At 41.1% G+C, this 26,177-nt stretch overlaps 1 protein-coding gene across 4 annotated transcripts in view; it reads right to left on the bottom strand.

Moving 5' to 3' along the window:
• LOC129170754 (potassium channel subfamily T member 2) overlaps window positions 1-24,102 on the bottom strand; it is a 52,802-nt gene extending 28,700 nt beyond the window's left edge. For 2 of the 4 annotated variants that reach the window (XM_054758707.1, XM_054758708.1), the window contains exon 1: window positions 23,635-24,102. In XM_054758707.1, the coding sequence (XP_054614682.1) occupies window positions 23,635-23,723 (89 nt within the window). In that variant the 5' untranslated portion in view covers window positions 23,724-24,102. Of the gene's footprint in view, window positions 1-993; window positions 1,121-1,840; window positions 1,920-23,634 lie in introns of those variants that run through there. The other 2 variants (XM_054758710.1, XM_054758709.1) reach the window with 2 other exon arrangements.
• Window positions 24,103-26,177: the final 2,075 nt, after the last annotated feature.

Raw genomic sequence — 26,177 nt, 5'->3', positions numbered from 1 at the left:
TCTGGGATTTCTGTGGCCAACATGCTAACCACCGTGCGGCCCCTAATAATAATAACAATATAAATATAATAAATGATGAATTAGTTGTTTATTGTTGACATTGGCATCCCTGTTTTTGCTGTTAAACTTCAAATATTTAATATTGCTGTTGTATTATTCCTCAGTGTTCAGCATCCTTTAGTTGCAGTGTTAAAAGTGTCAGAATAAGAGGCAGCTGCATCATATCTAAGGTTGCTCCTCTCTCACTTGTCCACTAACCCATAAGGCCTGGGTTCATCTCGTTAGCCGAGCTGATTGAATATGGAGCAACAAATGAGTTCCCTCTGATGTTCCTGCTGAACATGGGAGGCCATAATTACTGCTTTTTCCTCCCCTCTTCCATCCCGGCACCCTTCTGGCGAAAGCGACACATGCGCGGCAAAATCACTGGGCTGCATGCGTTGTGGGGTTGTTAGGATTATTAAGCCACTCATGCAGAGACATGATGGAAAACAACAAAGAGGCCCACTGGGCTTGTCCTGTATAGAAGCAGAGAGACTGGAGGTGACTGTATTTCCTATTTGACCACCCCGTGGGTGGACAATCCACACCGGGTCTCCTTTCATCCCTCCTTTGGGAGGGATAGAGTGGATGACGCTAGGCTGGGCTCATGTAAGACACATGAAAACAAGGATGCTATTGGCCAGTAACAGGGTTCCACGGTGACCCCATCTTTTGGCCGACAGAGGGGTGGGACAGCTTTCCCGTAGTTGCCATGGCAACGGAGACACGACTCGCCTCCTGCTTCCCTCTCACATGAGCGGTTGTGAGCAAACACATCCTCGTGAAGTGAGCTCAGCCATCGGATCCAAACCTGTTGACGCCAACCGCAACCTCCCCCCACGCCCACCTCCACCCCGAGCCATTCATCCCCACACGCCATGTGCTGACAGTAACACTTTTACACGTATGAAGGAAAATAAAAGAACATGCTTGGCGTGGGTGTAATTGCACCTTTCCATTGGAACGTCACCGGGTACCAAGTGCTGCAGATATGAGAGGCCCTGTGGTATATTTGCATTCATAAAGACAATGACAGGGTTAGTGGATCATGTCTCTGTGAGTCTGAGCTAATCGATGAGCAGAGCAATTAAATGATCAATAGCAGGTTGTCGGAAAGCGAAACATTAACAGCCGTCCCAAAGCAAACATTTTGCGTTTACATTTGAAAAAACACATGAATTGGAAATGAAAGATATTATCATATATTAATCATTAATACATTTTACATTCACACAATGCAAGATGTTTGAAAATTGAACAATCATTGAATGTCAATGATTGACAACCTCAGAAACAAATGGTTTTGCCAGTATTTATTGTGTATTTTGCATGGTTACATTTTGAATAATGTTTCACATGAGCGCTAATCAATCAAGTAATCATCCAAATACTGAACATCGTTAATTGGTTAATTAATTTTAAAGTAACTCTGTTTCAAAATGTGTATTTTCCACAGTCACATTTTGATAAAGTTTCCCATGAGAACTGATAAATAGATCGATGAATCATCCTACATATATTTTATTCCAGTTTGATTTCCGTTTGAATGACATCACTTTTTTTGTCCACTGACGATGGCTGCAGTTTAAGTCTGCATATAAATTTAATGCCAAATTGAAGGGGAAAGTTTAACAATCACGATCAAGCAGTATCTGAAGTACAAAACTACATACAACCAACGATAGCCCCACTCACAGTGGCAGGTTTCACCGCTGCACTGTGCGGAGATTGGAACACCAATATACTGTAAATAAAGTCTACACTATTAATGCACAAAATAATCATCAAACTTACTTACTGTATTTGTTCATATAATGCACATAGAGCAATGAACAACATTGTGTGCTGTCTCCTTCCTGCTTTTGGCCATTGCGCTGTGAGGCGTTCAGGCGTATTCGGAATTGAGAGTGTTAGGCGCTAATTGTTTTTCATTTGTATTCACGTACCCCCATTACAATTGGCGTACCCCACTTTGGGAACCTAGCCGTTAAATAATTACAAATTTGAATCAGTTTTAATCAGTGAAAATCTATTTGCCTTAAACTAGTCTCTGTAATTGTAGCAGAACATTTGCTTTTAAAGACGCCACATAATTTAAGTTGAATTCACATGTTTTGATGTTCGGAGTTCGGGGTGTCTGCGAATGCACCTCGCGATAGTGTGGCAAAAATGAGGACGTTTTGTTCGGAGGTCAAATGGAGGGACGTGTTTGAGAGTTGGAGATACAGTACTTACAGTATGAGGGTTTCCCCTAGGATTTTTTTGAAGTTGTGACGGTGGACTGCATGGGAGGTGGATTGCCGCCGCTGTGTCGTGCCGTTAAATTTACTGTCAGTAATGTTGTCAACATTGGGGTCGTTTTCACCAAGAAATGCATTAATTAACCTTACCTTTCTCTCTGCTTTTCTTCCTCTCCTTATTTGTCATCAAATGAGTAGTATGTCAGCGTAAATAGCTATGTAGCGTTCATTATTCATACATTTCATGTATTAAGTCCTGTTTGCATTTGCTGTAAAACATTACAGATATTGTATATGAGAAATTAAAAGGATTATGCAGAAGACAATGCAGCCGAAGTCAAGGCAACATATTAAAAGGTTTACACCAGATTTGATCACCGGAACAACATGCTTTTATTGCAGGTTTAAATTATCTCAAAACAGGCACAATAATAATAATGATAAAAGTCATAATAATAACACTAGATTATAATAATTCTGCTCCCCTACTAGCACCAGGCGCCTGTACTGTAGCACGTTTGTATCCTTGTTAAAAATATTGTTGCAGTCCGCCTCCTTCAAACCGAAGATTAATTTACAAGCTTGCAGGTAAGCAAGCTAGCGATGACACAGGAGACGTGGCAGGGCTGCGCGAAGGAGATTGATTGACAATGGTCTACAGCCAATCAGGACGCAGACAACAAAGAGCGGTGCAGACAGACGAGAAAGGGAAGAGAGAGGCACTCAACTTCGCCACAATACAATTCTTCTTAAAGGGCCAGACTCGGCGTGTAACAGAATTCATACGTTGTAGTAAAAAAAAAATAGAAGCACTAAAAAAAATTCTGTGAAACAGCGAATCCGCAAAAGGTGAACCGCGACAGAGCGAGGGAACACTGTACTGTATTCCACCAGCCAAAGAATAAGTTGACAGTGGAAATGAAGGAATGGTTAAATAGCAGGGATTTGTTAATTGCCATTTACACACATAATGACCTGATAAAAATCATTCCTTCATTCCTCCATCTCTTTTACATCAGATGCGACTTCACTGGCAGGAGAGCTCCAATTCAGGTCTGTTGGGATTCTTGTAGTCATCACGAATCTTTACAAACATTTTTTAATATTGCCTTTTGATTATTTCCTGCGTTGCACTCTGAAACACATAAGGTGAACTCTTGTCTCAGGCCGAGCATCCATGCTTTCCTTCAACCTATTCAGTTTCTATCAGGGTGAGCTTGTGATGGCATCCCAAATGAATGAGATGATTTTAAGGTCTTTGTGCCCTCGATGTGTTTCTTTAAGCTACACTCTTCCCTCGAGTGAACATAAAGAGCAAAGAAGCCACGATAAGACTTGAAGGGAATCGCGGGGAAATCACATTAAAAGTTCATAAAGAGCATTACTTTATAAGAGAAGACATAAAGGTACTATGACATTGCAGTAGCCTCATGAACAACCCTGGTAAGGTTAAATCCCAGAAGTGAGTTCATGCACTCTTATGGGAAGGCTTTCTATAAGACTACGTGTAGATGTGAGAGATGTGTCTTTATGTGTTCTACAACATCTCAGTGTGGCCTCTCTTTGTCTCTAAAATGTCTAGGTTGGGCTTTTCCTGTCATCAAATCGATTACTGCTCAGCATGCAACTGAGGTCGTCTCGTAGGATTCCGTGAAGCAAAAACAGCAGGAACATGACATTTGAGGATTGGAAATCCCCATTTGCATTCACAGCGCAGTGTCGATGTATGTAAGCATGCCACAAAGGATTGACACAGCCTGTCTTTATGCACACGTCAAGATGTGAAGTTTGTAGGTCTAATTTGAAGTGATTGAACACCTGAAACAACATGCAAACATCAAAAGGGAAGGAAAACAACTACAGTCAAACAGTACCTCGTTTATCGTGGTTAATTGGTTCCAAATGAATTTCCACAATTTGGATTACTTATTTATAAATCAAATATTTTTGTAGTTAGAGCACAGAAAACCCATCCATCCACTTTCTATGCCGCTTATCCTCATTAGGGTATGCTGGAGCCTATCCCAGCTGACTTCTGGCGGGGTACACCCTGGACTGGTCACCAGCCAATCGCAGGGCACATACAGACAAACAACCATTCACACTCACATTCATACCTATGGACAATTTAGAGTCTCCAATTATCCTAACATGCATGTTTTGAAATGTGGAAGGAAATTGGAGTACCCGGAAAAAAAACACGGACACACGTGGAGAACATGCAAACTCCACACAGATGTCCAAGCGGAGAACCCAGGTCTTCCCGATCTCCTGACGGTGTGGTCAGCATGCTAACCACTCAGCCACCGTGTGGCTCCACAGAATACCCGACCTTCTAAATATGGGATTTATCACTGTTAGACCAATCTAGACGTTAAATAACACCCCTTTAGTCACCTTTACACTCTGATTCCTCCCAATATAGTAGACATAATAAGAGTAAATAAGCCATTAAAGACATTAATAAGACTTGTGCTCTTGTGTGTTGCTACAAATGAGTTCCCCAGGGGAGTGGAGTTGCGGGCAGACACGGAATGACGTCGGGGGTTCATAGTTGAGTTTTAGCTTGGTGTGTGTTACTGCAGCAATATTAGCCCGTGTTTTTATTGGGGATTTTTATTAGGGATCATTGTGGCTGTTGTGAGATAAATCAAACCTACAATAAAAGCCTGCTGTTCCGGCGATCAAGTCTGGCGTTTGTATGTCTCACCGAGCATTACGGTAACATTACCGACAACTAGTGGCAAGTGTAGAATACCACATATCATTCACAGCGTCTTTGAATGCATCTTATTAATGCCTTAAGTATGAATTTCAGTGCATTTAGCCATTTTTATGCTTGAAAATGCTTGATTGAGGCAAAAAAACATAGAATTTGCTTCACTATGCAATTTTTTTTATACTAATAACAGGCTGTATTAAACCACAAAACAGCATCATTTATTAATTAATATTTTTTTGAAAAGCCGTGATAGTGTGAAGCCGTGAAATTCGAACCATGAAGTAGCGAGGCATGACTGTACACGTAAATTAACAAACATTAAATGTTACATTCTGCTTAGTTTGGCTTCAACCAGAGATGGGAAAACTATGGTCCATGGGCTATATACAGTACATGTATGAATATGCCTGTGTCATTCTCCAGGTCATTGTATTCTCAGGGCATTGACTTGATCGCAACTGGGCTGTTCAGGTTGTTTTAGAAGACGTTTCGCCTCTAATCCCAGCAGGCTTCATCAGTTCGAGTCATACTAGATAGGACAGCTCTGAGAACTTGGTTTGGCTCTTTAGTGGTGTGAAAATGATCGTTAGGATACAATGGAGTGGGGCCTCTGCCTGCCAACGATGGTCGTTTGGGTGGTATCGCCTTCGTTAGCACCCCATTCAGATGTAGTGATGGTCATGGAACCACCTGAAACCAATGTGGCTGTGCCTTGTTTATGTGTTAGAGGCTAAATGTGTTTATGTGTTAGGAAGGGCGTAAAAGGACAGCATTGTATGTGAGAGAAAGGTGGTGTCATAGACCACCCCCTCTGTTCAGAGATGACTTCTCAACCTTAAAGTAGATGGCTTCCCTCACTCCTGTACCTTGGATCCTGCACCAAGTTCTCAGACTAGAGCTGTCCTATCTAGTCTGACTGGTGTGTGTCTGAGCATGAACTGAGAGGCCTGCTCAGATGAGACGTCTAAGACAACCTGAACAGTCCAGTTGCCATTGATTTAATGCCCTGAGAATACATGTATGAACTTTTTAAAAGATATATTTTTTAATCCTTTAACATCAAAGTTGTAGCCGGTAATAGGATTTGCAATGCTATTTTTAAATTACTGTAAGTCTTCAACTATCAAAAGAATGTTTCTGAAGCTAGACTTGGATAATTACGGGAATCATAGAGACTCCGTCAAAGCAGCTCCAAGAAGACGAGGGGGGTTTGTTTACAGAGTGACGGAGAGGGACAGAGAAGAAAACTCTACGACAAAGTTCTGCAGAAAAGTAATATTTTATTGGACATTTGGGTTTTTTACAGTTTGTTTTGCTGTCACATTTTTTCTGTTGTTTTGCTTGATTGGGAAGTAAATAAGGAGGATGTTGACATACTGTTTTATAGTTCACAGTTGATATTGTAAATCCCAAACACCTTATTCCTGTACAGTATATTCTAGATATATTATTCAGAAATGAAATTGCATTATTTAGTTTGGTCTGTCACTAAACCCTGGTAAAACCCTTTTCGCATGCAGTACAGAACAACTGCCAGATGTTTAAAGTAACAAGTAAAAAAATCTGAATTGGGTCACTTGGACCATGTAGTGTAAATCCCCCCAAAGAGGCCAGAGAAAGAGACACAGACAAGACAGGGAGGAAGGCAGGGTTGGGGTTTCTGCTTAGGAGGCTGTGTGAGAGAGAGCGTGACAGTTGAACCTTCAGCTCTCCCGCTGCTTCTGCCCATGCCAACGCTCCAATAATGACACAGCATAGGTCCTGCTAATTACACAGTGGCGAGATGAAAGAGGCTCGGTGAGCGCAGTCGGTGGCTCATGTCAACCTCCACACTCAAGCCAGAAATAGTAGTCATGCATACGTACGTGGCGAGGTCAGCGCTCACACCCTGCTTTATTTCTTACCTCTCCTGAATACAAGTTATGGCAGGCAAGGTCAAACAATCCTAAACTGGATCAGCACCATGTCATAGACCTTCATAGATGACCTCCCTCCTGAATTTTGTCATGTACGGTAGCATCACATTTCAACGTCACAACATCACCTTTCAGCAAACATTTTATTACAGGCGGTCCTTGGGTTACGTACGAGTTGCTAGACTGTGACGTAAGTCCAATTTTGATGTCAGCCGAATCTACAGTGGTGTGAAAAAGTGTTTGCCCCTTTTCTGATTTCTTATTCTTTCTTTCTTTTTTGCATGTTCGTCACACTTGAATGTTTCAAATCATCAAGCAATTTTAAATATGAGTCAATGGCAACACAACTGTGCCCTGCGATTGAGTGACGACCAGTCCAGGGTGTACCCCGCCTCTCACCCGTGGTCAGCTGGGATAGGCTCCAGCATACCCGCGACCCTAGTGAGGATAAGCGGCATAGGAGATGGGTGGATGGACAACACAATTGAACACAAATTGCAGTTTTTAAATGACACTTTTTATTATTAAGGGAGAAAAAAAATCTGCTGCTGCTTAGGGTGGCCCAACCAGTTATTAGGTCTAAGGGGCAATCACTATCAGACAGGGCCATGTAGGTTTGGATTTTTTTTTCTCCCTTAATAATAAAAAGGTTCACTTAAAAACTGCATTTTGTGTAAAGCTGTGTTGTCGTTGACTAATATTTACATTTGTTTGATGATCTCAAACATTTAAGTGTGACAAACATGCAAAAAATAAAGAAATCAGGAAGGGGCAAACTTTTTCACACATACCATGCAGACCTAAACACATCAGGGTCAGAAAATACAGTAATAAAACACAAAATACTGAACAAGAATTAAATGACACAGTAATAAAAAAGAGAACAACGTACTTTTATGTCTGTGGTTTATTTGGAGGACGCAGTATAAGAGGCTGGAGAATGTGCAAAAGGTGCTGAGGTACAGGGTGCAGGATTCTTTTCTGAATCAACATACGGCTCACTGGGATAGTGTCAATTCTATTCTTCCAACCGAGCACAAGCAACCTTTCCATTGCACATGCACTTCATGTATTACGCCCAGTTAGCTAAGTGCAAATGCTAGCATTTTCTATCAAACATTATAGATAGACAAGAAATGTAAGTGATTATGCAGAAGATATTGCAGCCGAAGCCAAGGAAACATATTAAAAAGCTTTCTTCAATGGGCACATTGCAATTAGGTAATTAATTAATTTATGTGTATGCATACGTAACCACGAAACGGCAAAAGTCGGAACGGTGTAACCTGAGGATCACTTGTATATCTTCAATACTAAAGCTTTAATAATCTTTAGAGTAGTCAGTGTACAGCTTGTATAGCAGTATGGATATACTGTCCACTTAAAATAAGTGTTCACACAGCCTTTATTGTTTAAATAGTCAATATTTAGTGTGACCACCGTTGTTACCTAGCACTGCCTTAATCGTCTTGGGCACGGAATTCATCAGAGCTGCACAGCTTGTCACTGGAATCCTTCTCCACTCCTCCATGACTTTGTCCATTTATATGCAGATATAATGTAAATGTCAGTCTGAGAAGGCAGTGAACTGGGTCATCCTGCTAACTAACAAAGTGGCAATAAAAACGTAACCTTCTTTGCGCAGTTAAAAAACGCAATTAAAATTCAAGACGCCAGGCGGTACTCTACTGACCGTTATTCAATGTGGAAAAATCAATTAAATGGATTGGTAAATCTGAGTGCAAGACAGTGTTGTGACAGTAGAACAATGAATGATTGCAGCGGATGCTTTATTTCCAAGATCAAATAAGGACGAGACGGCAGAGGAATTCTAATTTCACCTCTAAATGGAGACAACACAAAGGGAAATACTTGACTTCAATCATGATGTTCTCATCAGTTACGAGAAATATGTTCCTTCTGTGGAAAAATGATGAAGGCCATAAAGTAGTGGTAAGTTTATTTCGATGCATTCCGTGCTCCGTCACATGAACGTATGAATTGGTGTCATCTTGAAAAGGAGGTCAGTGCTGAAAACAACCCAACAACACAAAAGGACACACAATAATAATCCAGCCACTAAAATGAGGCCAAGATGACAATAAATTGCACTTCAGCACCTAGCTGCTCTAATTGCTTAAAAGAGCCAAGATGTACTCTTCTTCTCCAAGCCTAACAACAAATGATTGACAGGACAGCTTGTCCCTGACCCAGATAGCAAACCATGGCAAACAACAGCTTGGGCTTGATGGCAGGTGGATTGTGTGGAGCCTGACAATAAGCTCACATGAAAAGAGAAAGTGACATTTGTATTAATTCCACACATCGCTGCCACAAGATTGATCTGAACACTCCAGGGTACCAAGCAAAGACTTTCATGAGCACTTAATATTGCCTGAAATCTAAAAATGCTCCCCCTAAGTGCGCTTGAGTCTTTAATTCAGGAAGGAAAATCAGCAAGATTCTGATGTTATTAGAGCGTTAAATGGCTGTCTTATCACTTCTTATCGCTACTCTTCAGGCAGGGAAAAGCTGTAGTCGGTCAGCAGCCACTGATCATCTTTGATTATCAGTAGCCTCTTTTACGCAGATGTCCTGCAAAGTTGCCACATCAGCACTGTAAAAGAGGATAGTGTGGCAATGGACACGGGATGCAATGATTGGACAGACTACGGGACATACCAGACAACTTTACATAGAGCTCGGGTCCTTACGTTATAGTCGTCCCTCGCTATATCCTGGTTTGAACATTTTTTTAATAATGAATAAACAATGGCAGTTTCGTGTTTGAATACGGCCTATGATTAGTCAAAAGAAATGCATTTTTAAGCAAACTACATATGCTTGGCCTAAATTAAGCGTTTCAAGCATAAAAATGGCGAAATGAACAAAAATACAAATATAAGGCATTCAAAAGACGTGACATGAAGTGTAATACGGTATCTGTGACCTGTGTGAAGAAGTGACGTGTGCGACGTCAGCTAGCCAGAGGTGACTGTAGTTGAGTGCTAGCAGCAGGTGAGCAGTGTAGACTGTAGAGAGTGGATGCATATGTGCTCTCTGCTTGTTAATAAAGTGATTTAAGTGCATTTTAAGGCTCTCCTTAAGGCTCCACAAACAGCGGCAGTATTCTACACTGGTCACTTGGTGTTAGTAACATTACACTGATGACACAATAGCCTTCTCAGGAAGTTCGCTGTCCATGCTAATGTGAGTCTTATCTATTATTAGGTCTACTACATTGAGTATTACAAGTGTACGGGTGGCTATAGGGGTGTTATTTCACGTTTACAGGGCTCTAATAATGTAAAAACAGTTTTTAGAAGGCTCTTAGAGGAAAGTACTCCATGTATTAATACTGAATCCTACTTCGCGGAAATTCACTTATTCCAGTTGGATCTGGAACAAATTAACCACGATTAAAGGACGTATGACAGACGGTGAATGACGAACAATGGATGATAGATATTGTAACTTGCAGATTGCTGTTATATACCTTTGACAGAACAGGTGGATGTCAGACTTGACTAATAGCTAACTATTTGTAGCAAGCTGTGTCAGGAGTAAACAGATACATCTATAAGACATGGACCATGTATGTCAAGGCATGTATTTTTCAACTGAGAGCTGTTCCTTTGCTCAGGTTTCACTCTGCAAAGTGCATTCTATACAGTGGTGTGAAAAAGTGTTTGGCCCCTTCCTGATTTCTTATTTTTTTGCACGTTTGTCACACTTTCAGATCATCAAACTAATTTAAATATTAGACCATGACAAAGCAACTGAATACAAAATGCAACTTTTAAATGAATCCTTTTATTATTAAGGGACAGCTCCTTCTCAGGCTGTTGAATCAATCACAACTGGACTGTTCAGGTTGTCCGAGGCTACATTCACACTGCAGTTTCCTGCAATTCCCATTTTTTTGCTTATATGTGACCTGTGTCCGATTTTTGAACGGTGAAGTCGCATATGTCTGACCTAAACGTTATTGAAAGGCGTGTTTTGCCGTGCGTACTGAGACTTGAATAAAGGTACTAACCAATGTAGGCAAAAGTTATTCTTGTCATCCGTAAATTATTTTAATAAATTCTCAGTGAAGCAGCTCACGTCAATGTCCCACAACTTGTATTTGGACATCCTTACTATTGCCACAACATGAGCTGCACTGTACTTTTTAGTGTTTACGGAATAGACACATGACCACGGGCAGTTATACCCCCTGTCCCACACTTACCATGTTCCGTGTGGGAACTTGGTACATCTCTGTATCGTACGGAACGCTCCATACCAGAACATCAGATTATAAAGACATGTACTGTTACTGTACACCCCCAATTGCTAAGATGAAGAATTAAGGGTGATTGAGGTTAAACTAAAGGGGTGTAGACCAACCCTTGATTGATTCATTAAATAATGCAATATTGCGTCCAAATACTTTCGTCCATATCATGTTTAAGTGTGCTGTGTTCAGATGTGCCTGGCTTTCTGTGTGTTACGACCTCCATACATCATCCTTGGATGTGCTCAGGCCTTTGCTCCCTGACATCATCAGCCTTGCCTCATCCGTTGCTGAAAAGAGCATTTGCAACTCACAGCTTGTGGAAGAGCATCCCTCGTTATCAGCAATATGTTTCAGAAACGCAAAATAATCAGCGGCCTTGAAACATCATATCGCCATCTTACTCCGTGCTTAATGGCATTAAAAGCCATCAAATGTCAATCTATCTCCACGTCTCCTCGCGTTACATTAGCCTGAGATGTGTGCAGACAATTGGCACGGTATCAAATCAGCACCAAACGTCCATCTGTTTTATCTTTAAATCAGTGCTGTGAAAGGAATGAAACATGAGTGGGCTGACTGGCCAGGCTCGGGAAAGACGATTCCGGTGGCGTATCAAGCTAACCTTGTTTGGGAATAAGGGAGCTGCCGGGGTGGACAAGAAGCGTTTGTTATCCGCCTCGCAACGCCAGGGGGGCCCTCTCGCAACATCCGGCACCGGCCTGGACCACAGTTGTACGGACATACACCAGTCGGCTCCACAGCGTTGTTTGGCAACAGTTGCAACAACAAAAGATGAAGGAAGGCTGAAAACTTCAATATTTGTTGTATTAAAACCCACCGGCTGCACCGGTAGTCTGCACGTTTTCTTTCTTGTTGACCATTCATAGATTTTGTAAAAAAAAAAAATGATGAATTGTGTAAAACTAAGACATGAATAACATCAAATGAAAAGCAAACAAAATGAATGCCGACCCACCATCCACCAAGTTTTTCCAGAGAGATTAATACATCGCTGTTTGACGTGTGTGGTAAAAGACCGGCGCTAGCATGAATTCACTTGAGACAAATGTGCACATTAGCACTCAATAAGTCATCAAAACTTACCTTTATGCATTCCCACAGAGTATCAGCATTTGAGACCAAATATGAGGTGAAAGAAAAATGGTAAAAATACAGTAGTAGTCTATCTGTGCGGCATATGAGAGAAAGTTAGCACACGCACAATGGACATGCGTCAAGTGAGACGGATGTAACAGAGAGAATCCGGACACTTTTCAAAATAAAACATTTAAAAAAATGAAATAATGGAAATAATTTTTTCTTTCTGTGTGGCCTGGTGCCAAATGACCCACGGCCCGGGGGTTGGGGACCACTGTCGTATGTGATTGTTTGTCCCTTTGTATGTTAGCAGGACTGTACCATTTTTGATTCTGAAAGGTTCAGTTGGCAAATCAAAAATGAAAATTTCCATCTTTTAGTTTCTTCCTGTTCTGCTTCCTGTTAGCAAGCTTCATTCTGGGTCAGGGATGATGACGGGACTCTTACGGTGGGTGTCTCCGAATAGTCGACTATTTTCTTAGTTATCAGCTAAAAATAGCGATGTGGCTAAGTTCAGCTACTAATGTTAGCTATCATTGAATGTATAATCACACAATGACTCCAAATTGTCAGTCGCTTCTCTGGGGCTGCCTTTGTGTGTGTGTTTGTGCTAAGGACACTTGTCTTGTACGTTCGTGCTAAGGACATTTATCTTGTACGTTCGTGCTAAGGACACTTATCTTGTACATGTGTACAAGACAGCAGGGAGTGACAGCCATGAACGCCATTTTTATGCAGTTTAATTTGTTAATGTGAGAAATATAGAATCTTTTTTTGTAGAGTATGTTCTTTTAATGCACTATGCTAGCCGGTGGTGGTGTTCTTATATTGGTTGATTTAAAAAAAAAAAAAAAAAGTGGTATGGAGCAAGTTGCATACAGTTCCTTTAATGCTGGTATAAGCGGTTTGCTCCTTACCGCTAGTTGTTATACTGTATATAATGACTTTCAAATTAGGGAAATAACAACCTCTCTGTGATTACGACCTGGTTCCAATTAACGCCTCGTCTTCTTTGCGGTTTCGGTAAATAAACTCCCCGGCTATAATTAGAGCATTTACGTGATCCACTGTATTTGTGGAGTGTGCATAAATAGTCCAATGGAGAAGTCATGGAAGGCTTTGCAACCTTTGCCAATATCAATTAGGCTTTGTTTTTTAATTAACCCCAAAGAGACATGCGTCATGTCAGATGCAGTGGTCTTATTAGGCCATCGACCATGTTGCAGCTCTCCCGACTAATTCCTGTTCCCTGTTACCTCTGCAGACATTTTTTTTTCCAAAGAAATGCATGTCAGTTGCGAGAACCACAGTATAAACTAAGGCTATTCCCCTGTAAGGCACTCCATACATTGATGATGCTCTTTCCTATACAGTAAATGGAACAACTATATGCTCAAGTCAAAGCACACATCTGGCATGATTATTGACTTTAGTGATGCAGCATTGGCCAGAGGACATTAATCCTTGACTGGGGGGATATTAGCAGTGAGGCAAAGTTGGGTGGAGCAGCAGACAGAGTGTGAGAAGACACCAAGATGACAGTTAAATATGACATTGGTTTGAGGACGAAAGGCTTGTTTGGTAATTCCGGAAAGCTCCTGCTGAGGCCGGCTATTGTGCAGCGATGGAACTGTAATGTTTTATTTGGAGTGGCACTGTGCTGGGAGTTGTTTGTGTTTATGAGCACGCTTAAAAACCGAGGAGGAATATGGGTTTGAAGCCAGGAAAAGGCAGATAAATGGGCTGTTTGAGGATTCTACATATGCACCGTAGCACAGGAGGGTTGTTTGTAGCAAGGATCCAGGTGAAGTGTAGCTAATCAACGCTCATGACAAAAGTCACCCCTTGAGATAATAAATAAATGAAGACAGCTCATTTGAACATTTCTGGTCGTCACCCTGCTTTTGTTTAATTGTCTAGTAATCTGGCATCCTCTCAAAAAAAAAAAAAGAGAAAAAGCCACTGACTCACTGCCAGAGAATATAAATAGTGTCTGTTTGATCAGAACGGTGACAGGAAAAAAAACTTCTCATCTTCAGCACGGACACACACAAAAACATTCACATTTGCTAAAGCGGTGGTTCAAATTGGCAGGAAAAAACGAAAATTTCAAACATCAGAACGGCTTAATTCTCTCATCTTGGAACAAAATGATATTTGTCCAACCGGCCAATGAGCATAGCCAACGCCAACTACAGTACTCTCTCTTCTGATTGGCTCTTTAACTTTAACTTATGTTCCAAAAGCAATGTGACCATAAAAGTGTCAGGAATGATAAAACTTTACAAAAGAAACAAAATGTTAAATATCTCAGAAACACGTCGGCATAGATCAACTCTGATTGCTCGGATTTCTGTTTCTGTTCGTGTCACTGCCACTTGTTGCGAGGCAGAGTTCACAGAGGGCTCAAATTTAACTGCCTCAAAACTCAATGAAAAATGCGTATGTGCCAGCCGCCCCCCGGGCTGACAAGTGGATAACGACACTTTGCCCTTCGACAGGGAACTGCGCTGGAACAGAACACATGCATGCTCTTTTAGGAAAAGGGTTGTGAAATTTGGGGAATTTACAAATTTGAATGAATGTGAATTTATGGGAATTCAAAATGAAAAATAATAATCATAAAAACATTACAGTTACAATTACAGTAATCCTTCCCCACTTTGCAATTGGAATTTTGCGGCTTCACTCTATCAGGGTTTTTCAAAAATAAGTAAACACCATCATTTATTAATTAATAATAAATCATGCTATTTCATGGCCGAATACGGCCCACTATTCATTAAAAAGATGCATATTTCAGCAAATCTTACATATTTTTGCATAAATTAAGCACTTTCAGGCATAAAAATGGCTAAATTAACTCAACTATAAATACAGTATAAGGCATTCAGAAGATGCATTCAAAGACGCGATGATATGTAGTGTTTGACACTGGCCACAAGGTGTCAGTAATGTTACTGTAATGTTCGGTGAGACACACAAGCACAAGACGTGATAGCCGGAACAACAGGCTTTTATTGAAGGGTTGAATTATCGCACAACAGCCACAATAATCCCGAATAAAAATAACTAATAAAACCACAGGCTACTGTTGCAAGCTAAAACTCAACTCTAAACCCTCGACGTCACTTCCTGTCTGACCCCCATTAAGCTCCCCTTTAACCGGAACACATTTACAGCAACACCCACAAGCACAAGTCTTCTTTATGTCTTAATGGCTTATTTTCTGTTATTATGTTGACTACAGGGCATGTCGGCCACACAGTCACAGTCAGGAGATCGGGAAGACCTGGGTTCGAATCTCCGTTGGGCATTTCTGTGTGGAGTTTGCATGTTCTCCCCGTGCGTGCGGGTACTCCGGTTTCCTCCCACATTCCAAAAACATGCATGTTAGGTTAATTGGCGACTCTAAATTTTCCATAGGTATGAATGTGAGTGTGAATGGTTGTTTGTCTATATGTGCCCTGCGATTGGCTGGCGACCAGTCCAGGGTGTACCCCGCCTGTCGCCCGATGTCAGCTGGGATAGGCTCCAGCATACCCCCGCGACCCAATGAGGAGAAGCAGCATAGAGGATGGTTGACTATATTACGTAATATGAGTGTAAAGGTGACTATGGGGTGTTATTTCATGTCTAAAAGGCTCTAATAAAGTTAAAAACGGCATTTAGAAGGTTGTAAACCTATGTTCTTGTGTCTGGGACCAATTCACGGCAAAATTATTACCCTATCATGTTTTTTTTAAAATGTTTTTTCAAAAATATATGAATTAATAAATCATGGTTGAATACAGCTTATTATTAGTTGAAAATATGCAAATTTAAGCAAATGCTACCTATTTTTTACCTAAATTAAGCATTTTGAACATAAAAATGGCTAAATGAACTAAAACACAAATATAAGGCATTCAGAAGACGCAAATTGTGATATGTAGTATTTTTTTCACTCGTCACTAGGTGTTAGTAATGTTACTGTAATGTTCGGTTTGACACAGGCGGCAGACTTGATTGTTGAAACAACAGGCTTTTATTGCAGGCACAATAATATTACTAATCAAATAAAACAGGTTACTGTTTTGGCCGCAACCCACGCCAAGCTAAAACTCAACTCTTCCTGTCCTCCACACATCTGGAACATTTTTACTGCAAAACACACGAGTGCGAGTTTTATTTACGTCTTAAATAGACTCTTTTCTCATATTATATCTGCTATATTAGGTAATGTGAGTGTAAAGGTGACTATAGGGGTGTTATTTCATGTCTAGTGGGCTCTAATCATGTTAAAAACTGTATTTAGAATTTAGTTTTCTGTGCTCTAACTACAAAAATATTCCATTTGTAAAGAAGGAATCACTTGTTGCAGTCAGGTCTGAAACCCCGCCATAAACGGGGGTTTAGTGTATATCAAATATGGCTCTGAGTTGCAGTATTGTGTTTCATTTCAATCCATCTTCCAAGGTGCAATGTTAAAAGTAAACTCTAAAAAATGTATGAAATACATTAGACAGGCCAAGATTTCCTATCTACTCAACTGCTGGCAAGTGGGGAGTGCGGGGGCGGGCTACAAAGGCAATCAAAAAGGTGGGAGACCCTGTGTGTGAGCCATAAATTATGAATAGCTGTCATCTTTAACGTCTTTTGTGGTGAAAACTGTGTCACCTGCGGACACATTCTGCTGAGTTCGACAAGAGCTCTTGAATGAAGGATAAGCCACTTCAATCAAATGTAGAGGAGGGGAGCGCTGAGGAGGCGGAGGCGCGGGTAAGGGGTGGCGAGGGTGAGGTGTAAAAGAGTGTGTGGACACACACCCAAGGGGGATGCACACACAAGGTTGTCACTGTCTTGCACTGACTTTTTAGTTTGTGCAGGGCATGCTAGCTAAAGGCAGCTCCCTTCATTAATGCAGCGTGGCAGCAATACGCCGTGTGATCCGTCGCTAATTAAGCCCTCTGTCACTATCAATCACAGCTCAGCCTTGCTTGCTAATCTGTCCACTTTATTGCAGCTAATGATCCCCATGCATGGAGGTCAGCAGCTTCACCTGATGATTTCTCTGTACAATATTTGCTTATAAAAGTATCTGGGTAATTACACACATGCACACTCTCTCAGTGTTTGTGTTTGTCCATCTGTTTATCGATCAGCAGGCTACTCCCTGCTTCATGCCATAATGATTCTGGGGGGGTGAAGAGTTTCCACTGATGCCATAGGTACGACAGAAAAAGCCAGTTCCTCACCGAAATTGAATGGTAGAAGTGGGTGGATCCAACTGTCATTAGCAATACCAGGTTAGTATTGGTTCTGAGATCAATATTTTTCAGGTCTCTTCTGTGTTTATTTTTACAAATATATGTGTGTTGTTCAAATGTTTTGTATATATTTATTAGGGGTGCAACGATTCATTCACTACATCGATCTGGGTTCTCAACTTTCCATTCAGGACGACATGCAGTATGTATCGATCTCTAAACATTGTTTAAAAGGTAATCAATCGATCGACTCAATCCTAGGAAATGGAGCATTGGATTTAAGCACGGCAGGCTTTATATGGATGTGCTTTTTTTTTTTTTTTAGCACTTTTTATGATAAAGATGTTACATGTAAACTTTACAGTCTGCCTGTCAGTGACGTCATTGTCTTTTGGGTATGTGGTGGTCACGGGAGTTGTAGTGGACCTGTGAAATACACTTGATTCGCTTCTCCTTCTTTTGGTCAGTTCATTCACTTCATTCGGCATTCCTACTTAACTCATCTGGCCTTATTTGAAACTCTTTTTAAGTGACATTTATGGGGAAAATGTGCAAAGTAAGGACGTTTTGTACGCCTCTGGACGGTAGTTTGCGGTCCAGTAGCAGTGACGCTTAGTGACACTGGTTGAATTTTTGGCTAAAACGTTATTGAAACGATTTAAAGTTACTGAATCGTTTCCGATCGTATCGTTCTAAAGGAACCAATATCGTCCTTGAATTGTATTGGCAACCACGAATTGTGATTAAAACGAATCGTTACACTCCTAACATTTATATATTGTTATGTTGTTCACAAAGGAGGGCTTTGGGGGCAAATAGCCAAGGGATTTGAATGAGAGCCAATAGTAGTTTTTGGATCTGACCTTCTATGGACTTTATGTGCCCAAATAATTACATGTTGTACAAGGGAATAAGCTAATCATTCTATTATTTTGTTGATATTGTTACATTGTGTTATATTGTTGTATTTATATATTGTTCAATTGTTCAATAATACGCCTTTGATGATAACCATGATCATCACATTAAAGCCAACACCCCCACCCCCACGTTGCCATGATTGGTAGGATGTTACCATTCAATATTTGTGCAATCATACATAGGTTATCTGATGAAAAATATTTTTTGATTATTGGAATCATATCCAATTTGAACAGAATTTGCGATGTGCCTGATTTTATTGTCAGAAGCGTGTAAATGTCGAGCCAAGTTTAATCTGGATCTGAACCAGATTGTTCCTTTGACTACTAATTTAAATGTTCTCCTTTTTGCAGGTGCCACAAACAGATCGCAGTCATGTGGAAACACTGCTATCATACTGTCTTTGCAAGATATTGCAGTGCGCGCACACACACACACACACACACACACACTTGTCTAAAGTGTGTAACAACCTCCCTACAAAAGCAATCTCGAACCTCCCTTTTGTTTCCCTTCCCTTGAGAAATGACCCGACTGAGGCGTAACAAGCGAGAGGCAACCTCCTGTGCCAAAGGCCTCTGCAATCAGGGGAGTGAGGCCACTTTACAAACTAGAGAAGCACTCGGAGAGCGCAGACCTCCGCCAGCGTCATAGTTCCCCCCCATATTGTGATTCACACACCAAAATAATAATCCTACATTTTTTGGATCAGTCTTTGATATTTTGTAGAACCTGTTGGAAACCTGTCCTGTATTTTTTCCCCCAAGCGCTCTGAGCATTTTTTGTGGGGTTGTATGCACAAATGCTGAAAATGGTCCTATGTCGCGATGTTAAAGAATCCTTTAAACAAATTCCGCAAATGATCCGCATCACCCCTAAAATTGAATCAGTTCTTCCATAACCCATTTCCGACAATTCCTGAAAATTTCATCCAAATCCATTCAGAACCTTTCGAGCTATTTTGAACAAAAACAAACAAACAGATAAACGCTGGCAAAACGTAACCTCCGGATCGCTGCTGGGCAGGGAGTGAGCAAACTTTGTTAATAAAGAAACAAATCCATACTACAAGCAAACTACACAGCAGCATGGTCTTATGGCCGTGCAGCAAGTACAAACCAGACTAGCACACAATAGCCAAACAGCCATCACAAAAGATTTAGCAATTAACATTCACCTGTTGCCTTTCACACAAAAAGAGCATTGTCAGGGCGGGGTAATGCCGCAACTGTGTTTGCACCTGATCATCTCGCAAAGAATGTCAATACTGTATATTGCATTTATCTTGAGCTTTTCTAGATACACATCTAAAAAAGAAGAAGAAAACATCTAAAATAAAAGTATATAAGATGAAAACGTATAAATATATCAGAGCATAAAGATAAAAGAGTCATACAAAATTAAAGAAAAGTCAATTCAAATAAAAAATAATTAAAATGATGTTATACACACACAAGAGTGACGTGGGAAAAAGATTTGTGGTTTGTGACTCTTTAAAAGGGACTTCAGTTCCTTCATTTCTTTCACACAAATTAATTAAAGCAATGAAATTAATGAAAGTACAGTTCAACCTTGGTTAGCATGTTGCTTGGTTAACGTCGAAAATGTACAGCAAGACTTGTCTTGGTCTGTGTACATTTTAGTGTACAGCCTATTAGCTTGCTAATACATGGAAACTAGTGGTGGGGGAAATAATCGATTCTTAGATGCATCGCGATGCGAACATTGACGATTTTTATCGATTCATAAATGTCAACAACGAATGTTGACGGAACAAAACGCCGGAAGTGCCGCCCGGACCGTTTATGGTGGTGCACCTAAGTATAAGACACTACCAGAATGGTTGAGCGTAAACCCCGACCCGCACCGACTGGACTTAAAGTGAGCATCTGGAAGCACTTTTGCTTTCACAAAGTTGAAGGTAAAAATGAGCCAATAGAAAATTAAACCCAATAGACATTCAGGTTGATTCAGCTTGGGGTTGGAAAATATGCTTAAAAATGAGAATATGGTCAAAATACTGACTTGCCTAAAAATTGTGCACACAGTGTACTGAAGTCTGCAAGCATTATTCTTGTATGAGAGCCGCTGGTACAGAAATCTGTATTTTGTGTGAAAGCTGTTTTTCACTTTGCTAAACAGCAAACATGTTTTTGTCAAGGATTCCATGCTCAGGATGTTTGTTTGAATTCAGAAGTCTTTATTATTTGTTTGTGAATAATGGCAGATTTTTAAAGTCTTGGTTATTCAGAATATGCTGGTTCTGTGCAATAGGAAATATGTTGGTAGGTTTAACCTTCCAATTATTAAAAGATAATGGAAGTAAATTCATCTGTTTCATGTTTATTTTAATTGTGGATCTTTACAAATATGCTTTGTTTTAAGAGTACATAGTGAGTAAAAAGAAATTATATATATTAAAAAAAGGACAAACTATTGATCACAAAAAAAAAGATGCATCGAGATGCATCGATATTCGTTTTATTATCCCATCGCGGGCCTCTGAATCGTAATCGCGTCGAATCATGAGGTGGCCAGAGATTCCCACCCCAAATGGAAACAGGAACAGGAACGAAACAGGAAGTTACTGTAATTCTGTCACCCGTCCATGATGTCATCAGCGGTTGACTAATTCTGTGCTAACTACCACAGTTGCACCTCTCTGCATCTTTGGATCACAGCTGCAAAATAAGCCACAGTGGAGCCAAGGAAAGTTGCAAGTGCCAGTGTTTTGATAAAGATGGTGAGAAACACCATTGAATTCAAGAAATAACTCATAGGCGTGACCCAGCGAATCTTGCTGCCGCTTCGCCATCCTTGTCAACAATAACATCTTCAATCAAGGTAAAAATAACCTTACATGTTCATTTTATCCCATTCATTCATCATTTGTATACATTTCAAAGTGTTTTCTGCATGTAAAACTATAAAAATGTGTGAAAATGTGTTACTTTCTGCAACAGATTAATTGGATTTACATGATTTCTTATGGGAAAAATGTATTCTCTTAGCATGCGTTTTGCTGAGCGTTGGACCTTCAGGAGCGAATGAATGAAGCTAATCAAGATTCCACTGTGTATGTACAGTGGTGTGAAAAAGTCTTTGCCCCCTTCCTGATTTCATATTTTTTTGCACGTTTGTCACACTTAAATGTGTCAGATCATCAAACAAATTTAAATATCAGTCAAAGACAACACAACTGAACACAAAATACAGTTTTTTAGTGAAAACTTTTATTATTAAGGGAGAAAACAAATCCAAACTTACATGGCCTTGTGTGGAAAAAGTGATTGCCCCCCCCCCCCTTGTTAAAACATAACTGAGATTAATTGAGATCAATCAGTCTGGAAAAGGTTATAAAGCCATTTCTAAAGCTTTAGGAGACCAGCGAACAACAGTGAGGGCCATTATCCACAAATGGCCAAAACATGGAACAGTAGTGAACCTTCCCAGGAGTGGCCAGCCAACATAAAATGACCTCAAGACTGCTGCAACGACTTATCCAAGAGGTTACAAAAGACCCCACAACAACATCCAAAGAACTGCAGGCCTCACTTGCCTCAGTTCAGTGTTCAGTGTTCATGACTCCACCGTAAGAAAGACACTGGGCAAAAACAGGCATGGCAGAGTTCCAAGATGAAAACCACTGCTGAACAAAAACAACATTAAGGCTCGTCTCAGTTTTGCCAGAAAACATCTTGCTGATCCGCAAGACCTTTGGGTTCTCCAGCAGGACAATGATCCAAAACACACCAGCAAGTCCACCTCTGAATGGCTGAAGAAAAACAAAATGAAGACTTTGGAGTGGCCTAGTCAAAGTCCTGACCTGAATCCTATTGAGATGGCATGACCTTAAAAAGGCGCTTCATGCTGGAAAATTGAATTACAGCAGTTCTGCAAAGATGAGCGGGACAAAATTCCTCCACAGCGCTGCAAGAGACTCATTGCAAGTTATCGCAAACGCTTGATTGCAGTTGTTGCTGCTAAGGGTGACCCAACCAGTTATTAGGTTTAGGGGGCAATCACACAGGGCCATGTAGGTTTGGATTTTTTGTCTCCCTTAATAATAAAAGGTTTCATGTAAAAACTGCATTTTGTGTTCAGCTATGTTGTCATTGATTAATATTTAAATTACTTTGATTATCTGAAACATTTAAGTGCGACAAACATGCAAATAAATAAGAAATCAGGAAGGGCCAAACACTTTTTCACACCACTGTATCTGTCTATATATGTATATTTTTGTCTCATCAACTTTATATTTATGCCATGATAAAATGTGCCTCAAACATGCTTGCAAGAGGCCTCCTCCAAATAAACACCTGGTGCTTTCTGCCATTGAGTACTTAAAGCCATCCACATCACATTTTGATGAAATGCATCTTTTTTTCCCGCAAAAAAGGCTTAGAACTTTATGTACCAAACAGCCTGTGGACTGTTAATTGGCCGTGTAATCTGCATGAGGTGACAGTAGCAGATGGCAGGAGCTGATGTTTATGTGTGAAATGTGTCAAGCGCTTCTACTAAAGGGTAAAATGCATGTGATGACATCCATGGTTGGATCATGTGGCAGCATTTGCAGCAACATCGCCACTGTGTGTTCAGCAGTGTCTGGCCACCACGGCTCTTGCAACTTTGTGGTTTAAAAGAGCCTCACAAGCCCACACAAGCAAGAAAGCGCTCAGATGGAGGTTTCCATTAGACGTCCTAATGAAATATCCATGTCAGGCAGTGCATATCATATAGCACGTCAAATCTTCCCGGCCTGCACATGGAGTGTAAGCAAAGGTTAATTGCCTGTTACTGTGAGCAGCCTCTTAGAATTGCCTGACTAGGTGGCAGATGGTCCACTGTGAATCTCAGGTACTATGACAGCAGGGAGACGAGAAGGGTGCATGCAACTCTTCTATTCTTGAATCATTTGGTAATTTATAAAGTCTTCTTTAGCAAAATGCAAAGAAATGAGTTAAACAAGTGAATGCGTGCTCCTTTCGCGTAGAGATGAATGTGCGTGCTCAAATGAGGCAAGAGTGGACCTGTTGCAGCAGCATCCTCCACAGCTGGCGGCACAAGCCCCACCAAGCAGCGACCAAACCCCACAAGACGCACACTTAGTGAACCGAAGTGACGCTGCGCCGTGCGTAAAAACGAGTAGCTGGCTTACCTGTCGTCGGCCTGCCAGTCCCCGAGCAACAGGTCTCGGAACCGGTACCGCGGGGGCAACGGGAGCACCTCCTTCTCCAGTTCGACCATGGTTCTTCACCGAGAGACACGGCGCACCGCAAAGCCTCCACACGGAGGAGGTGGCGCACCCCCACAACTCCCCCAAAACCTTCTTCTTCTTCTTCTTCTTCTTCTGTCTTATAAACGCATCGTCATCCGCGACATGATCATCCTTTCATTGACTGCTTTCTATATTGAACAATTCGGGCTCTCTTACTTCTCCCCCCAGCCGAGGCAACAGGTAGCGGCTGAGGATCCACTTTGACAGCTGGAGAGCAACTGGTTGCTTGTGTCTCGCCTCCTCCTCCTTCGCAGCAACATCAGCATCAGCATCCTCCTCCAGTCTCCCCGCCTGAGCTCCAACATGCATGGACGCGCTGGCTGCAAGTGTGTGACCAGCCACTGGGGATTAGTGGTGCCACTGCCACAGGACACTTCATTAGGTACACCTGCACACACCACTCTGGGTTGCTATTCATTTGACAATATTATTGTGCTTATCATTGTGTTTTGTGCATATACACTTACACTGTATTAGGTACACAGGTAACGACACTCAATACAAGGGGTCTGCAAAGTCTGGCCCAGGAGCCATTTGCAGTGCAGGGCTTATTTTTTATTGGCCTGTCTTAAAACTTCTTAAAACCAGGGGTGTCTAAACACACACATACTGACAAATCAAAGAATGAGGGGTTTGAGAGGACTTACTTTGATCTTTTGTGTATATACAGTATTTTGCAAAAAGGCAAAAAAAAAAATTATATCCCATTATAAAATTATATCCAATCCAAAATTATATCCAGTTTTTGTCATTTGTTCCAAAAGGTCAGACGAAAACTGAAACATACAAAAACGGGAACAAATTTTCCCATAGGAAATAATGTAAATCCAAACAGTCCGTTCCCGACACCCTAAAATCCATTCATCCATTTTCTATACCGCTTCTTCCTCATTAGGGTTGCGGGGGCATGCTGGAGCCTATCCCAGCTGACTTCGGGCGACAGGCGGGGTACACCCTGGACTGGTCGCCAGCCAATCGCAGGGCACATATAGACAAACAACCATTCACACTCACATTCATACCTATGGACAATTTAGAGTCACCAATTAACCTCACCTGCATGTTTTTGGAATGTGGGAGGAAGTCCCCGGAGAAAACCCATGCGCACACGGGGAGAACATGCAAACTCCACACAGAAATGCCCAGGGGAGAATCGAACCCAGGTCTTCCCGATCTCCAGGCTGTTCCTGTATTGGCCAACATGCTAACCACTAGACCACCTAAAATATTAATTTTATTGAGAGTAATTGTAGTTTTACACACATGAATCAATGCAAAAATAATCATACAAGACAAATTAAATGGATAAATGAATATTTATGGTAAAAGGGTAAATGATCTTTCACTTGGAGAGCGCTTTTCCACCTTCAAGGCACTCAAAGCGCTTTTGACACTGCTGGCACATTTACCTACTGATAACGCAGCATCAGGAGCAACTGGAGGTTAAGTATCTTGCCCAAGGATACTTTGACATGATCACGGGAGGACGGTGTATCAAACCCGCAACTTTCAGGTGGGGAAACGACCACTCTACCACGCCATGCCATGCCGCCCCCATGTTTAACATCACTTTTACCTTTATTGAAGACTTTAAGAGGGAGGAGGTGAGGGGAGACAGGTAACTTCTTAATAACTTCTCAACATCTTTGATCGTTTGTGATCTCTGTTTCGTTAACACCTTTACCCCTTTCGCAACATTAGCTTCCTTGATTTCTTCTTTCTTCGTCAGGATCAAACTTATTGTCGATGCGACAAACGGACTAGTTTGCCCAACATACTCATATATGCCTCAGGATATCGTAGGATTGTGTAAACTCCTGTCGTGAGATTTGGTGTTGGGTGTGTGTGATCCAAGCTGGCTGAATAAACAAGCAATGCTATGCTAGGAGTAGTCTGTTCACACTTTTATTAGGCCACAAGATTCACAAAGTTTGTTATGTGCATTATTGTACAGGGTCAGGCAAAATGATCTGACACATTTGTAGGTTAAATAAAAGGCAAATAAAGTAAAGAAACAATAAAGTGTTTTTATTTTCGAAAAGTACATATGCCATTTTTTCCCCCATATAATGCCAATCTGTTTCATTATGTTTTAAAAATTAAATCGGTCAAATTATTGTCCAGCCGCACGGTGGTCTAGTGGTTAGCACGTTGGCCAACACAGTAACAGATGGAGATGGAGATCGGGAAGACCTGGGTTCGATTCTCCCCTGGGCATTTCTGTGTGGAGTTTGCATGTTCTCCCCGTGTGCTTGTGGGTTTTCTCCGGGCACTCCGGCTTCCTCCCACATTCCAAAAACATGCAGGTGAGGTTAATTGGAGACTCTAAATTGTCCATAGGTGTGAATGTGAGTGTGAATGGTTGTTTGTCTATATGTGCCCTGCAATTGGCTGGCGACAAGTCCAGTGTGTACCCCGCCTGT

Source organism: Dunckerocampus dactyliophorus, chromosome 18, assembly GCF_027744805.1.
Source record: "Dunckerocampus dactyliophorus isolate RoL2022-P2 chromosome 18, RoL_Ddac_1.1, whole genome shotgun sequence".
Taxonomy (NCBI): domain Eukaryota; kingdom Metazoa; phylum Chordata; class Actinopteri; order Syngnathiformes; family Syngnathidae; genus Dunckerocampus; species Dunckerocampus dactyliophorus.
Note: the sequence above shows the minus strand (reverse complement) of the source record. Positions and strands in the feature narration are given on the sequence as shown.